Genomic DNA, 16,955 nt, shown 5'->3' on the forward strand with positions numbered 1-16,955 from the left:
TCATGCTTCAAAGGACAGTGCCATATTCAAGCCCATTTGAGTGACCCTTGTCAAACCCAGTGGGACGAAAGCAAAAACAAAACAAAAAGACATGAAAGAGGGATGGGAATTTGGTGGGAGGGAGAGCTGGTGAGGGCGGGAAAAGGATAAAAGCGGGGAGAGAGATAAATGTAAAGAGAATGGGTTATCATATATAAAACTGTCAAAAAGTAAATAAATTGGAAATAAAAAAGCAAACTCAATAAAGTCTATTCTATAAGTGCTTAAAAACAAACACAACAATAAAACCAAGGGGCCTAGAAAGATGTCTCAGCAGTTAAGAGATTTTGTTGCTGTTTCAGAGGGCCAGAGTTCAATTCCCAGCACCTATATCAGCTATATCAGGCAGCTCACAGCCACCTGTCACTCCAGGTCCAAGGGTTTCGATGATCTTCTTTTAGCTATGAGCATGTGTGTGTGCGCGCCCCCCACCCCACATACAAATCAATCTTAAAGAATAAAGGAAATGAAAAACAGTAAAGAATTATGCATTCTCAAAAATCTCTCAGGGGTAAGTATTTATTCCTAGAGGCTAGAAAGCACAGCCAAAGCTCTATACTAATGATATAAGGCAATGCTCTTGTGCACTGTAAGGATTTGGCACTTGTATTGGATTAATAAAATGCTGATTAGTTAGTAGTCAGGCAGGAAATATAGGCAGGTTGACCAGACTAGGAGAATTCTGTGAAAAGACAAAGACATAGTTGCAGGCCAAACGTAGAGGAAGCAAGATGAGAATGGCTTACTGAGAAAAGACACCAAGCCATGTGGCTAACCATAGATAAGAATAATGGGTTAGTTTAAGGTGTAAGAGCTAGTTAGTAATAAGTCTGAGCAATAGGTAAAACAGTTTATAATAAATATAAGCCTCCATGTGAACAGCTGCGGAACCAGGTGGAACAGAAATTTCCATCTACAAGACTAAATTTCTAAAAATAAGCTAAATAAATAAATAAATGTTTTATTTCCTTATCTGTGTTTGCTTTCATATAAGTCATTTTTTTCTCTCAAAATTTTCAGTAAAACTATCCTAAAAGAAGATGGGCTGTGGCTACCTCATGTGCCCTCCGAAAGAAGCCCAGCAGACTCAAATCATAGATAAAAGGGAAGCACACATAGGAGAAATGCTTAAGGGGCAGTCTGGATCAGAGAGCATAGTGTAGTGTATTAGCCAGACAGGCTGGAGTTGCTAAAAAAAATCTCAGAAGACAGAGAGGAGACATGAAAACTAGGGGGTGTCATTCAGACCTCAGCAAAAATATTCTGGCAGGGACAGATGGCTCCATTCACTCAGTACTATTTCTGGGTAACTCATCTGCAGTGCTGAGCTGCACCACAATAAAAGATGCTGCAGAGTGAGACAGAAGACCTTGAGCTTGTGTTCTAGAGTAGGGGAGGAAACAATGATGTCCAAGAGGCAACGAGACTACTCAGAAGCAATCATAAAAAGGAGATGTTTAGCAACAAGAATTATGATTATGCCTCAGTGACTAAGACAGAAGTAATAAGAAAAACAAAGAAGCTGGAAGAAAGGTTCTTTGTTGGGATAATCTTTTTGTACACTGTATGAAGATGTCTGCTTAACCTCACCTGCCCAAGGCACCTTCTGATTGGCTTAATAAAAGCTGAATAGCCATTAAGTAGGTAGGAGACAAAGACAGGTGGAAATTCCAGGGAGAGATAGGAACTCTGGTAAAGAATTAGAGGTGCAGAAGATATGTCAGATGTAGAGGAAGTTGAACATACAGTATTGAGAGGAGAGGTAATGAGCCACATGGCAGAATATAGATTAATATAAAGTTTTTAAGAGTTAGATTTAAGAGTTAGTTGGGAACAAGTCTAAGCTAAGGCCAAGCTTGCAAATTTAACAAAAAGTCTCTGTGTCATCATTTAGGAGCTTGTGACATAAAGTCCAACTGTAGCTCCATAAAGGGACAATGGCACCTTGTCATTGGTTACTCCAAGTGTTACAACTTAGAAGTGCTAGTTTGCAAGCCCAAGATCATGAAATTCCACTAATTCCATCAAAAATTGCCTTAGTCATGGCAGGGAGATACTAGTGGAAGTCACAGGAAAAGAAGTAGAAGGCAAAGGGCAGAAGATAAGACACTTGATCAGTGTCTATGAAAATAGGGGGGAAACACAGCAAATCAAAAGCAAAAAGCAAAAGATGGCAAATCCTAGATAATGGGGGAGGAAGAAAGACATTGTAAAGATGTGAAGTATGCACATGTATTTGTATTTCTTTTTACCTGTTCATTTTTCTTCTGAACCCATTCCTTGTGCTTTTCTTCAGCGATTATCTTTCTTTTTTCACGTTCTTCCATTTCTTTTCTTTTTTCTATTTGTTGATTTAATTCCTATGGGATTTTATTTAAACAAAGAGCAGCACTTAATAGACATACCCAAATCACATAACTGAAAAAAAGGCTGAGACTAAATTAAACATGTACACAATTTCTCTTATAGATCATATACCATAGTGACAATACCTTATTTAAGTAACCGTAGGATAAAAGAAAACACTGGTACAACACTAAGTCATTCTGCAGGAATACAAACAATTGGTTGGTGGCAAAACACTAGTTCCTTAGACTAACCTTCAGCAAAATTACCCGAATTGAAATCAACTTTCCCATGCATAAATTTTGGCATCAACTGTGAGCTACTGGCAGTAGCTCAGAAGAATTATAACTTTCACTTTACAGTTATTTTTAAAAAAACTTAGATTCTTGATGAAAATAAAGGATAAGAATGAAATAATCTTTAAATTTTAACTCATAGCTACACTAAAGAAAAGTAAAGAAGCTATTGACTTTCTTAGAAGAAAAAAAGGAATCTGGAGTTTTCTTCATTGATTTTTCAGCTGCTAGGATATAAAACAAAACCATGTTCAGATCCCAGATTACTCAACTGCTTTGCTGTCACTAAAATCAACGTGTTTGGGCATTTCCTCGGGAGAAAAAAGTGAAGAAACTCTGGCCAATAAAATACCACATAACCTGCTACTCATCAGTTAAATCTATGCATTGGTTGAGAAAAATTTATCTAGGATTCTCCACTCCATCACTACTATCTGTCCTCTCTCCTTAGTTATTAATAATCAGATACATTTACACACCTCCCATTGGTCTACTCTCTTACCCAGCCTCCCCTTTCCCTGAGACCTACGTCTCTGAGCATGCAGACCAATAAGAAGTGCAATTTTCTCCCAGACTAATTCCAGTATCTTAAATGAAGATAAGATGTAGACAGGAACAAAGGTTTTGAACTTCAGAACAAAACCACAAGCTGTCTATCTTTCATGAGTGCTTGTCTAAATTCCACTGGATAAAAGACATCTGCCTCCTTCACTCCATAACTCTCAACTTTTAAACAATGTCCCTCTAAAAGCAAATTTCTATCTTGGTATTAAGACTTTTTTACTAACTAGCTATTCCTTGATTACTCATGCAATACATTTTTATAGAATGCTTGCTCAACTAACAAGAACTGGGTGGTGGTGGTAGAGTGTGTGCGCATGCACCTACATATATGCAAATGCTCACATAATGCATGTATGTGTTAAGTGTGGGCATATGCATGCCACTGCACACATGTGGAGACCAGAGGACAGCTTTCAAGAGTCAGTTTACCCCTTCCACTGTGGGATCTGAGGATCAAACTTGGGTCATCAGACTGTTAGGCAAGCCCCTTTACCCACTGAGCGAACTCACCAGCCCTACCTTGCTTTTTTAGGTCCCAGCTCTGCTTCCCTAGCACTGGATTGATAAGCACACTCTACCACAAGTGGCTTTTTGTTGGTTTGTTTGAGATAGGGTCACTTTTAAAATCATTTATTTCATTTTATGAGCATTGATTGGTGTTTTGTTTATATGTATAGTTGTGTTGAGGATGACAGTTGTGAGCTGCCTTATAGTGCTAGGAATTGAACCCTGGTTCTCTGGAATCACAGAGCCATCTCTCTAGCCCCTACATGTAATCAGAGACTGCGCTTTGTTTCCTGGTTGCCCAGACCCGAATACTCACACAGAAACTATATTAATAACAACACTGCTTGGCCAACTGCTTAGGCATAGTTCTACCTAGCTCTTATTTCTTAAATTAACTCATTTCTATTAAACTGTGTATCACCATGAGGCTGTGGCCTACTGTAAGGTTCTGGCACTTGTCTCCTTCAGCAGATACATGGTGTCTCCCTGACTCCGTCTACTCTCTCTCTCTCTCTGTTCAGACTTCCTACCTGACTTTGGACAAATTCTGCTAAGTCAATGGACAAAACAGCTTTATTCATTAACCAATAAAAGCAACACATACAGAAAGACATCCCACATCACCTATGAGTGGCTTTTCCTTTTTTTTTTTTCTTTTCTTTCTTTCTTTTGGTTTTTTGATTCTTAGAGATAGCTCTGGCTGTCCTGGAACCCACTCTGTAGAGCAGGCTGACCTCAAACTCACAGAGATCCACCTGCCTCTGCCTCTGCCTCCCAAGTGCTGGGATTAAAAGTGTGCACCACTAGCACCCAGCATGAACGGCTTTTTAAAGGTCTGGGAAATCACATTCAGGCCTGAGTGTTTGCACAGTGCACTTTGTGGACAGTGTTATCTCCTCAACCAATAAATTACTTAAAAATAAAATCAGGGATGTTATGGAAAATTATGTTTACATAACTATCAGATCTATATGTAAAGACTTGTATATGTATATGTATCCATATTCATATACACATGAGTGTGTATACTGTATATTTTTCTCCTGTTTTTTGACATAACTCCAGATGGTCTTCCCCTTATAGCATGTACTTCAGTAATTTCCTAGTCAGTTTTCCTCAGAACAGTTTTCAAGCCATTGAAAATCACTGTCACCTTTGTCATTGACTCTAAATCACCCCTTTGTCATGAAGTCTTGCTTCATAGTATTCAATTTATGGCAGTTTTCTCAAAAAGAAGAAATTGACACCACTCTCTACTTTTCTAACATCTCCACCCCACCATCTTGCCCTGTAAAGTCATGCCCTCATAGTTAAAAGCAGTTTCACAGTGTAGATGTACAAGTAGGTATGAATGATCATACTTATATCCTTTTAAAGGTTCTTTGAATAATGAACAATTGTAGAAGGAGTTACTCAGATCTTATGTCCTGTTTTTAGTTGTCAATTTTCAGTTAATTTAAGAGCTAAAGAAGACCCAGTAATACCTAGAAAATGCTACCACTGACCTACCTAGTGGTTTAATTCCAGAGAATCTGTTTTAATCAATTTATTTTGCACAAATTAAATAATTAAATAGTTAAGCTAACTGTAGGAGCTTACTAATCGAAATCCCAACATTTGGAAGGTGAGGCAGGAAGAACATTGAGTTTGGGGACAGCAAGGATGACTAGCAAATTTGAGGACAACCTGGGATATAAAAAATACACTGAATATTAAGTGTATTAAGGCTGACCCATTTACTTTTAAAATACATCTTGATATTGTAGAAAAAAAACCACTTATGTTAGTAATCAATTCCAGTCCTAACTTTAATACTAACTGAAACTTCAACCAAGTTACTTCTCTATCTTCCTGGGTTTTTTAGCTTTAGTAGTAGGGTCAGCCTACATGTTGATATCCCTGGCATGCCTGGAACATAAGATTCAGACAAAAATACCTTAGTCATGTAAGAGTTAAGTAATGAGGTAGCATGAGAAAGGCCAAATAATTCAAAACATGAAAAGGATTTAATCCTTACAAATAATTATACCCTCTGTATGCTTAATCATTGTGGCGTGGACTTTATATTAATTATCGTCTTTCATACTCAATAACAGCTAACCTGTATTGAGTGCTTTCTATACACTTGGCCATATCCCAACAGCTTGTTCTCCCCTTTCACCAGAGCACTGAAGAATATGCTCAAAGTCTAAGTAAGGTTCAAATGTATGCTATTAACTAGTCCTCTGTTGCTAATGTCTGATTTGCAGATGAAGAGCCCAGGCCAAGAGAATGTAAACAACTTTTCCAAGTTAAAATTTCAGCCTTATCAGGTAAGACTTTCAGTGAAAGGACTTGGACACTAAGCCAGTCACAAAACCTCTGACCTAAAATTTGCCCTGTTTATAAGATGTGCTAAGGTAAAGGTGGCACAGAAACTGCGGGAGTGGCCAACTAATGCCTGGCCCAGTTTGAGAGCATAGCATGGGAGGAAGCCCATCCCTTATACTGCCTGGAGGGCCAGGACCCAGAGCATGGACAGTCCAGAGACCTATGAGAGAACTAAACATGAATAGGAAGAAAAGTCAGTGGCCTGATTCCCAATGATACTCTGCTATACTCATAGATTGATGCTTAGTCCAATTGTCATCAGAGTTTCTTCATGCAGCAACTGATGGAAGCAGATACAGAGACCCATAGTCAAATGTAAGATGGAGCTCTTTGGGGAATCCTCCTCAATATGAGGAAGAAGGACTGTAGGAGCCAGAGGGGTCAAGAAAACCTACCAAATGAACTAACCTGGGCTCACAGGGGCTCACACAGACTGAACCACAAACCAGGGAGCCTGTATGGGTCTGACCTAGGCCCTCTGGATATGTGTTACAGTTGTGAGGCTTGGTCTTCTTGTGGGACTTGTAACAGTGGGAGCAGGGGCCAACTCCAACTCTGTTGTCTGCTTTGAGAACCTTTCTTCCTACCGGATTGCCTCATCCAGCCTCAATAGGAAAAACAGCATAGTCTCACTGCAACTTGATATGTCATGGCTGGCTGATATCCACAGGAGTACTGCCCTTTTCTGAAGAGAAAAGGAGAATGAGTCTATGATGGGAGGTGGGAGGGGGGAGTAGTGCAGTTAGAATGTAAAAAGAAAAAAGTTCAGCCTAGTTCTATATGACTCCACAGTTCAGATTTTCTTACTATTTTTCTCTAATTTAAGAAACTTCTTGGGCTGGAGAGATGGCTCAGAGGTTAAGGGCATTGTCTGCTCTTCCAAAGGTCCTGAGTTCAATTCCCAGCAACCACATGGTAGCACACAACCATCTGTAATGAGGTCTGGTGCCCTCTTCTCGACAGCAGGCATACACACAGACAGAATATTGTATACATAATAAATAAATAGATATTTTTTTAAAAAGAGAAACTTCTTACTTTGTATACTGAGTAAAAATAATTTGAAGTAACTCCTTTTTTCTTAACAAGTAATTAGTTGGAGGGTCCAGACAAAGTCATAAATACCTCATTGACCTCTGTTTTACCACAAAGTCATAAATCAGACTGTGAGTCTAATATCAATTCAATGGGTTAAAACAAGCAAACCCAACATACATTATCAGCTGTTGCATAAAACAGACATTTCAGACACATATGTATACACATATTCCATTTTCTGTGTGACAAAAAGAATAGATTTGTTACTATGGGTAAATATTTCTTAAAAAAAAACACCACCACCAACAACAACAACAAAAAAAAAACTTCCTCCAGATGACCTTGAACTTCTGATCCTTCCAACTCCACTTCCTAAATACTGGAATTGCAGGTTGAGAAACAGGCACATGCCGTCATCACACCTGCAGAGTTTATGCCATTCTGGGAAAGGACCCCAGGGCTTCATGAATGCTAGGCAAGCATTCTACCCATTAAGCTACATCTTCAGACCGGAACAAATATTTTTAAGGGTTACTGTACTGAGACTATGGGTGTGGGTCAGTAGCAGAATCTTTTTCTAGCATGTACAGGGTCCTAGATTTGATTCTCAGTACTGTGAGGGTAGAGGAAATATGCTAAGCTAAGAAGGTAAGATAAGACTCTCATCTGGGGTCTCAAAAATACAAATTAATATGCAAAATAAATAAAAAAGCATTAAGATTATGATGGCAATGATAAAAAAATAGCAGTAAAAACAAAACCAGTCACCTTCATATTTGGTTTCATTTAATCTTTACAAAAGTCCTGTGACAGGTACAATTTCATCCCTTTTGTATAGATGGCAAAATTGAAGTACAGAAGGTTAAAAAACTTAGCTAATGTCAACCAGCAAATGAAAAAGCCATAACTAGGGATCTTATTAATCCTTCCTGACACTAAACCATAAGGTCTTTCTTAAGTCCTGTTAACAAGGCAGGGCTTCGCTCACAGAGCACCCTTCCAGGAACAGATTTACATTCTAGAATACAGAGTAGCATATACTAGGAATCAGCCAAATGGATGGTAGCTGTAACCTTTTGAATTATGCCAAGCCACCTGACTTGTGACTGTCTACCTAGTTAGAAATTCAACACAGAAACAATTAGTTTTAAAACTAATAAGGAATTATTCTAATACTATAAAGGCTTTAGTTTTCATGATTTTGATGTTAACAAGTTTACTAACCGATGAAAATAAACTAAAATTTCTACATAGTGAACAAATTTTGATACAATAATACATTCTCTATATAATATTATCAGGAAACCACTTTAAAATGATACTGAAAAATATTAAATAAGAACTGGGAATGTAACACAAAGGGAAGAGCACTTGGCTAGCATGTTCAATGCTTTTGCTTAAATTCTCAGAACAAAGAAGTATTTTCAATGATATGGAAATATACTGATATCTAACAGGCAGAAAATGCAGGTTATAACTTGATTCAGCCATGGCGCATAAACCAGGTAGTAGTGGTGAATGCCTTTAATCCCAGCACGTGGAAGGCAGAGGCAAGCGGATATCTGTGAGGCCAGCCTGGTCTACAAAGCAAGTTCCAGAAGAGCCAAGGTTGTTTCACAGAGAAACTCTATCTCAAAATATCAAAAAAAATAAAAATAAAAAAGAAGAAGTTTGACTCTATTTCCTTAAAAATAAGAAGTACCCTTTAACATTCTTTGATATCTATGTTTAGATATGAAGAATTAAGTAAAACAGAAAAAGAGAAAAGTTGAGTGGGCACAGTTGTGCATACTTTTAATTCCAGCACTCAGGAAGCAGAGGCAAGTGGATCTCTGTGAGTGTGAGGACAGCCTGGTCTACAAACTGATTTCTTGGACAGTCAAAGCTCTATAGTGAAACCCTGCCTCAAAAAAAAAAGAAAAAAAAAGAAAAAGAAAAAGAAAGAAAGAAAGAAAGAAAGAAAGAAAGAAAGAAAGAAAGAAAGAAAGAAAAGGACAGAAAATTTGGATAATGAGTTTGGAGAATGTCAGACTATACAAATCTAAAACTAATTTGTTTTTTGAGTCTAGACAGAGTTCAAAAAAAGATTCGCACACAGAAAAATGTCCATGAGCAATGCTGAGAGCAGAGAAACATGAACACCTAAAAACCAGCAGGTGCCCAGGACACACTCACTTTAGGACGCACTCTTTGTGAGGTGAGGGGTAGTTGTCTCTGTTTCAGCTTCTCTGTCATTTCTGTACTCATTATAAAGTTAGATTTCTACTAGCTAAATGGACACACGCTAAGGTTCCATTGGATGTGCCTGTTTATACACATTAGTACATAGCTTTATATCACTGGTTTTATGAATTCAACTAAGAATGGATGAAAACTATACAGAGAAAATTGTGCTCGTATCTATTACAGACAGTTTTTCCTACATCAACCCCTAAATACTACAGCATAACAACGACTAACACAGTATTTACATTAGATTCAATAATATAAACAATCTAGAGATGATTTAAAGTATGAAAAGAGAGGTGTATAGGTTACTAATAAGTGTTATGCCATTTTGTATAATGGGCTTTCATATCTGTGGATCTGGACATCCAAGGAACTTGGAACCCATCCTTTACAGTTACCAATGAGTTACTCTTTAATTTACAAAAAGAAAATCTGGACTGCTACATGCCATAATATCAGACTATTTATCCACAGGTGCTGAAGAAGGCTCATTTCTTAATGGTACTTAGCTTGTTTTCAGACCCTCTCCTAATGAGAAAACAGTCTTTCTCCCTTTCTCTCTTTCTGTGGTTTTTTGAGGCAGGGTTTCTCTGAGTAACAGTCCTGGTTGTCTTGGAGCTCTCTTTGCAGACCAGACTAGCCTCAAACTCAGAGAGATCTGCCTGCCTCTGCCTACCAAGTGCTGGAATTAAAGATGTATGCTACTACTACCTGGTGAGAAAATACTATTTCTAAATAAGATTTATTAAAACTGATATAGTACTCCCCATGCAAAAGCACAAACATTATTTCAAGGACAAGAGCATTAACACTGATAAAAGCAGTCAGTCTATGAACTCAGGATTCAACGACAAGTTTTACCTCTAGGACTTTCTGTTGTAGTCGACCACGCTCTTCTTTTTCTTTGCCAACAAACCACATCTCCCACGGTGTCAGGCTGCTTTCCCGTAACTGCATCTGCTTCTGCTCTTGTGTATCCTGGGACCCAGCTTCACAGCTACAAGAGAACAAAGTGTAGCACTTTTCTTTTTTAGAGTACAATTCACTTAGCTGTACAATGGAAGCAAAATGGGACATTGCTAACAGCTTGATTTTCACAAATCCATATGAATTACACACAATTTCTATTAAAATTATAAAACTCAATCTTTGAATTAGTTTATCATCAAACTGCCTTTATTTCTAAACCACACTAGTTCAGAAGCCATAGGAGTATCCCAAACCCAATCCATCTGTCCTATTTAGACATCTAATTACTACATGTAATCCTAACCAGACCCTTTCCCTTTTCCTTTCTTAAACTGTACAAGGGAAAAAATAATGTGCACACACACTGCAAGCATAAGGCAAATGTGCTAACAATCAGGGATTCTGTGTATAAGATAAATGGAAAATTTTAAGATTCTCTTTCAACTTTTTGTAAATTTGAAATTGTCTTAAAATACAAAGTTACAAAGAAAATGACAATTCTCTATTACTACGCACTTTTCTGTTTTCTCTAAGTTTTGGTGCTGCAAATTGAACCCAGGGTCTGGAGCATACTAAGTATGCAGCATGAACTACAAAAAACTATACCCAAGTCAATATTATAGTTGATTCCCTTTGCCAATTATCTTAGAGCATCCATAACTCCCCAGCCTAGTGGTCTCCTGTCAGTTTACATTTCCACCATATGCATCTTCTGTAACTCTTCTGGGTAAGGAAATCTAAAAGCAGAGCAACTTGGCTAGATGCACAAAGCTCACAAAACTTAGGGAACGCTTAACAACCAGACTCCAGTGAAAGACTGCTCAGGATCCAAAGCAGCTCCAAAGACTGGGCTGTTCTGTCTTTGTTGTTGTTAACGTATTGTTTATGTGTATGTGTATGTATGTACATGTGAGTGCACATGAGCAGAGTGCCAAGAGAGGCCCCTGGATGCCCTGAAGCTGGGATACAGGCAGCTGTGATTCAGCTGTGAATGCTGGGTACGACACATAGATCCTCTGTAACAGCGGTGTGAGCTCTTAACCACTGAGCAATCTCTCCAGCCTCCTTTTGAACTCTGTGTGTGGTGCATGTGTGGGGGGGGGAGAGGAAGAGAGACTGATGACTAAATATAGTGCTTAGATAGGCATTCTGACAGACCCATCTCCTTCACTCCTAAAATCAAGTTTATTATAGACTAGTTCCTTGTCTTTTATATTGTTCCTTCTAGCAAACAATGGCTTTAACAACTGCTTAATATAATTTTTTCTACCTCATAGATCCAGTTCACTCATTTTCCTGCCATTATTCATTCATTCACACCCTTATAGAATCTGTATTCTGGTAGGAAAGCGCTATCGCTGATGTATTATTTATACACTTCCTGCTTTCTCAGTTTTACAGAATGACCTTCCCTTGTCCTACATCACCAATATCACGCATATTCTTAGTCCCACATTGGTAATATAGCTCAGACTTTTACCTCGGGTTCCAGATTTTGCCAATCACTGGCCTATCAAAATCAGTATAAAATAAATTCAGTCATTGGAGCATTCCCCTTCAGTCTCCCAATAAAAGCTCACTTCTTTTAGAACCCTTAGCGAGAGCGCCAGCATCCCCCCCCCCACACACACACACAGCTACCAAAGCCAGAAACTCATCCACTTGTTATGTGGCCTCTACAGCCTTCATTATTTTCAAGTCATTCTCTTCTCTAACCCTGTAATTGCTCTGAATATAAACGGTCTCTCCTCTTTCTTTCAAACGACTCTTAACAGCTATATTCAGGTTCACCCCTTAAACGAACCCTTGTATCATCTCAAAGTTCTTCAGTGTACTGTATTACCTTCAGCACACAATTCAAAGTACTAAGCCTAACACTCATGAATTGGTTCCTTCTCTTGTAGCAAACTGATACAGGCTTCCTATTTCAGGTTTGCTGAACTGCAGGTTGGTAATGTCACTGTGTTTTCTATAGCTTTTCCCTAAAAGTTAGATTCCTTTCTGTAACAAGCTTTCTTGTCATACTATCTTTGGATCACCAGCCCGCAAATAACCCAGAGACTTATTATCAATTATGAAAGCTTGACCTTAGATTAGTTTTCTTTTCCCAACTAGTTCTTATAATTTGATTAACCCATAATTCTTATCTATGTTTAGCCATGTGGCTTGGTATCTTTTCTCAGTAAGGTATTCTCATCTTGCTTCCTCTGCAGCTGGCTTGCAACTGCATCTCTGCCTTTCCTCTTCTCAGAATTCTATCTTTACAGTGGAAACAAATATTCTGCAACACCTTTCCTTTGTCTCCACAAGGTCTGATGAAGTCTGCATTCTTTTTTCAGATGCTGTCTTAACTACTCCTTTAGCTCAGGGCTGAAGTGTGAAAGCAAGCTAAACTTAGGTGCTATCAGCTCATTCGGTTTTTAAATGTGACCCAAATATGCCTAAGTCCTCCTGTGCACACTCCCTTTTAGTTTTCTGGCTCTTGGAAGCTAGTGCAAATCTTAGTAGTTGAGCTGTATTCAGATGGCCTTTATTCCTCCTGCCGCTCAACTAAGACACACTGCTTGGTTCTTCTGAGTATTATTACAAGGTGTTTTTCAAAGCTTTCTAATTGATTTTTTTATGTGCATTGGTATTTTGTTGCTTGCATGTATGTCTGTGTGAGGGTGTCGGATCCCCAAGAACTGAAGTTACAGACAATTGCAATTTGCCATATGAGTGCTGGGAATTGAACCCGGGTCCTCTGGAAGAGCAGGCCGGGCTCTTAACCACTAAACCATCTCTCCAGCCCCTCAAATTTACTTATAAAATATGTGAAACCCACTCTGTCCTGAAAGCTCCCATGAAAAGACTCCTAAAATTCTAATTCACGTTCTATCAGGCTAATCAGAGAAGGCCTACTTCCTGTTGCTATCAGCAGTCTGAAGAAGTGGTTTGTTTGCTTACTCTTTGTGACTACCATCCTCACCAATGTACACTTTTCACCTCTCACCCTTACCAAGTTGTTCATGCATTTGAGTGACTTCATGTGGGTCCACATCTAATCCACTCTCATATGGGTGCCTTATACCGAAGGGAGCTATCTTGCTACTTATACAAAATGCCTGGGCTCGCTGGCCTGAGTGTCTTAGATCTCCCATACTGTGCCTAACACCCCTTGACATTCAGAAACTTGTAAGTACTTCCTGAAGAAAACACAAGGAATATATCCTAAAACGAGGCTGTCTCCAAAATACTCCTGCAAGGACAGGGCCTTTGCTCCTGTTTCCACATACCCAAGAACGAGTACATAGGTATAAGGAAAAGTGAACCTGACCCGGGTACCTGAGTCTTGAGCCTTGGACTGCATGTAACTAGCTGTTTGCCTTTGAATCAGGCTTAGAAACACATTACCTTCCTCTGCCTTTTAAAAGGTTTGCTTTTATTTATGTGTATATATGTATATGTGTACGTTTATGTACATCAAGTGCAAGCACACAGGTGCCAGCAGGGCACCAGATGGTGCCAGATCTCCTGGAACTAAAGTTACAGGTAAGTCATGAAGCACCTGAAGGAGGTACTTGGAACCGAACCTGGGTCCTCTGCAAGCGCAGTTAGCTCTCTTAACCATTGAGTTCTCTCTCCAGGCTCAAGTCAGACCTTTTATCTGTATGCAGATACAGTTCTGTTATTTGTAAATTGATCCATTTGGGCTTTCATTTCGATAGTGAAAGCCTTGTATATCTCGTTTACCGTCCCTATACCTACACTAGTATGTGGTAAAATAGTAAATGTTTGCTGAATTGATCAGTGTAAATAAAATATTAGGATGGTGTTACACTTGATGAACATACACTATTCCTTTAAATGTCCCTGTTCAGACAGTGTTAACCTGTCCCCGCAGAGTAAGAACAATACTGGCTGGTGATCACACTCAGCTCTTTATATAAAAGCACCTACTTACCACAACCTCGTACCTACTACACATTTTGACAAGCGCTCCGGAGTCAGTGGTGTGTGCTTTGAGGATTTTTTAAGACTCCTGGCAGCAAAGTTTTGTGTGCTTGTTTCTATGTACAGTCAGTTTCCATGGAGAGTGAGCTTTCAATAACCAGTCTCAGGAGGAGGGACGAAGAATATCATGGGAAATCACTGGTCCTTTGTAAGAATTTGCCCAGCACTCCAGGATGGAGATGCAGACTTAGAAGGCTGTGGGGGAAGGGTGGGCGGCAAAGGGCTCTGAGCACCAACTCTAAGGAGTCCTGAAAAGGGCTGTGAGGGCCGGGCCTAGAGATTACCTGGAGTGCCCCTGTAACTCCGTTGTTCCTTCCAGGCTCGCCACCTTGGTCTCTGACTCAAGGGCATCTTCGTCCACTGCCTCTCCATCCTCCCCATCACTGTCGTCCTCGCCAAAAGGAAAGCTCTGGTGGCCAAGGGGAGACAACAAGGACAGGGTGGAGTTGCTGCAGCTCAGAGGCGGCGACAAGCACTCGGTCAACGCCACCTCCTCCAGTCCTGGGCCTTGGGAGCCCGCTATGAGGTCGGCTACAGAGCTCGAAGGGGGCCGGGAGCCCGGCCTGCAGCGGGCCAGGAAGCGTGTGCACGGGACCGGAGAGACAGCCCGCCATGGACCCGCAGCCCGCATCAGGCCCGCCAAGTTCAAACGGCCAGAGCGCGACCGGAGGCGAGTTCCCCCAGCAGGCACCGCGCGCGGCCGCTGGCCAATCAGCGCAGATCTGGTACCGCGTTGTTATAGCAACGCTTGGCGACTGCGGAGAGCTTTGTCCTAGCCTGTGGACCAGGACTTCCGCAGTCTAGAGCTCCAAGGTTCCCACTGACAGCCGTCAGCTCAGCGCCTCCCCGGGTCGCCTGCCAGGCCCTGGAGTCCTCCTGACTACTGTGTTTGCTGTGGTGCTGTAGGCCATTTGGTACTCTACACGTGTCGGTGTCACTAAGGCAGATCCTTTTAAAGGAAAAGGCAGAAGCGGGAAGCCATGATTATTCCCCCTCTCTCATAGAAGGTCAAGATCATACAAAAATTAGCAAACGTGATTAGCTGCATTTGTTTTGTCTTGACATCAGACTGCATTTTAGGGAAGAGAACTTTATCAGAGACAAGAATCCTCTTTGAGCACTGTCTTTCACTGTATCGGCAGCAACTGTCAACGCAGTTTGTCAGGGTGTGTGAACTTTCTGGCCTTTAAAAGCGTTTGTGTCCACATTCCAGCATGCACACACCAGAGCCACCTTAAAATCCCTCGTTCTTTTTATAACAAAAAAATCCACAAACTGTGCTGCAATAGGTACTTTTCTAGGACCTCGAGGCACGTTCCTTTTAGGGATTAGGGATCTAGATGAAGCACTCAAGGAAACTGGCAGACACTGAAACTGGGCATGTTATTCAAGCTCGGAAAACTGCGCACACAGCTTTGTCTAGCTCCTGATGTACATTACTGTCAGAAACAACATAAGTGAAAAATGAGCCTGACACAGCATACAACTTTAATGCTCAAAGATACAAAATCTGATGAAATTTATATGTGTAGATTTTTTTACAGGGCATTGAGATATGATAAAAAATACCAGCACACAAAGGTGAAGCAAGGGCCACAGTGACTACAACATGACCTGCTAGCAGGGTCATATAGCCCTTGGGTACAGCAATATTTGTGCAAATTTTCAGAAACAAAAAAGAGTGACATTGGAAGACAATTGAGACAATTATACAGCTAAGGAAAGTGACTTAGTAGAATTATTTTCATGCTTGAGTCATTATGGAGTATTGGCGTATCTAGTTAAGATCTTTCATCAGAAAACACCCTTAGTATCAGTAACTCAAGACACTGACTGCCTTACAGCTTCACAAAGATGGAAGCTTGAGAAACAATCTACTAACAGAAATTATCTAATGGTGTTGGGGAAGGGGAAGGAAACTGGCTTTGAACCAGGAGTTTCCCTCCTAATAAGTGTCCTTAAATAAGTTATTTGACTACAAAGACCTTAATTCAATCGTCTCCAAAACAAACTACCCGACTACCATATTTTTCTCATTCATCTTCAGCTAACTCAGGATCTGGCATCTGTAACAGTAAACCCTCTTAAATCCTGGCAATTTCCCATATTAACCCTCTTGGTGTGAGAATCTTATTTACTTTCTTTACCCACTTAATGTCTTATTAAAGCATTCTTGATAGTCTAGGATCTCTTTGCCCACCAAGTACATTATGCTTTAGCAATACAGGAGCCTTAAAAGCTACAAGGTTGTCACATGGCCTGAGGCTATGGTTGTGTGACTGTAATAAAGGCCTGTCTATGGTCTCTGTTTACAGCGTGATTTGTTACTTGGGCTGAGAGGTAATAGTCAAGATGGGTAGGAGTATACACATGCACAAATTAGCTCTCCCTTGAAGTTATAAGGTTCAGACTCAACAATGTCTTCTTCATATTCGTTTTTCACTTTAATCAGCTTCTGTAAAAGTGACTTATGCTTAGAAATATGTAACTATATTACAAAACTAATACCTTTGTCAGTTAGCCTTATGACAGTTCTATGCTATGGCTTCAAAACGTCTTCAGCACATGCTGAAGTATTAACAGATGAAGTAATATGTTTTAGCT

The 16,955-nt window shown here is 40.0% G+C and overlaps 1 protein-coding gene across 1 annotated transcript in view; it reads right to left on the reverse strand.

Moving 5' to 3' along the window:
• The window catches only part of Ccdc34 (coiled-coil domain containing 34), a 28,809-nt gene extending 13,789 nt beyond the window's left edge, over nt 1-15,020 (reverse strand). The window contains exons 1-3 of the mRNA XM_048443711.3: nt 14,636-15,020; nt 10,251-10,386; nt 2,292-2,399 (exon numbers count right to left, since the gene is read on the reverse strand). Coding sequence (XP_048299668.1) covers nt 2,292-2,399; nt 10,251-10,386; nt 14,636-14,982 — 591 coding nt within the window. The 5' untranslated portion in view covers nt 14,983-15,020. The remainder of the gene's footprint in view (nt 1-2,291; nt 2,400-10,250; nt 10,387-14,635) is intronic.
• Nucleotides 15,021-16,955: the final 1,935 nt, after the last annotated feature.

Source organism: Myodes glareolus, chromosome 10 (assembly GCF_982192425.1).
Source record: "Myodes glareolus chromosome 10, mMyoGla1.1, whole genome shotgun sequence".
NCBI classification, from domain to species: Eukaryota; Metazoa; Chordata; class Mammalia; order Rodentia; family Cricetidae; genus Myodes; species Myodes glareolus.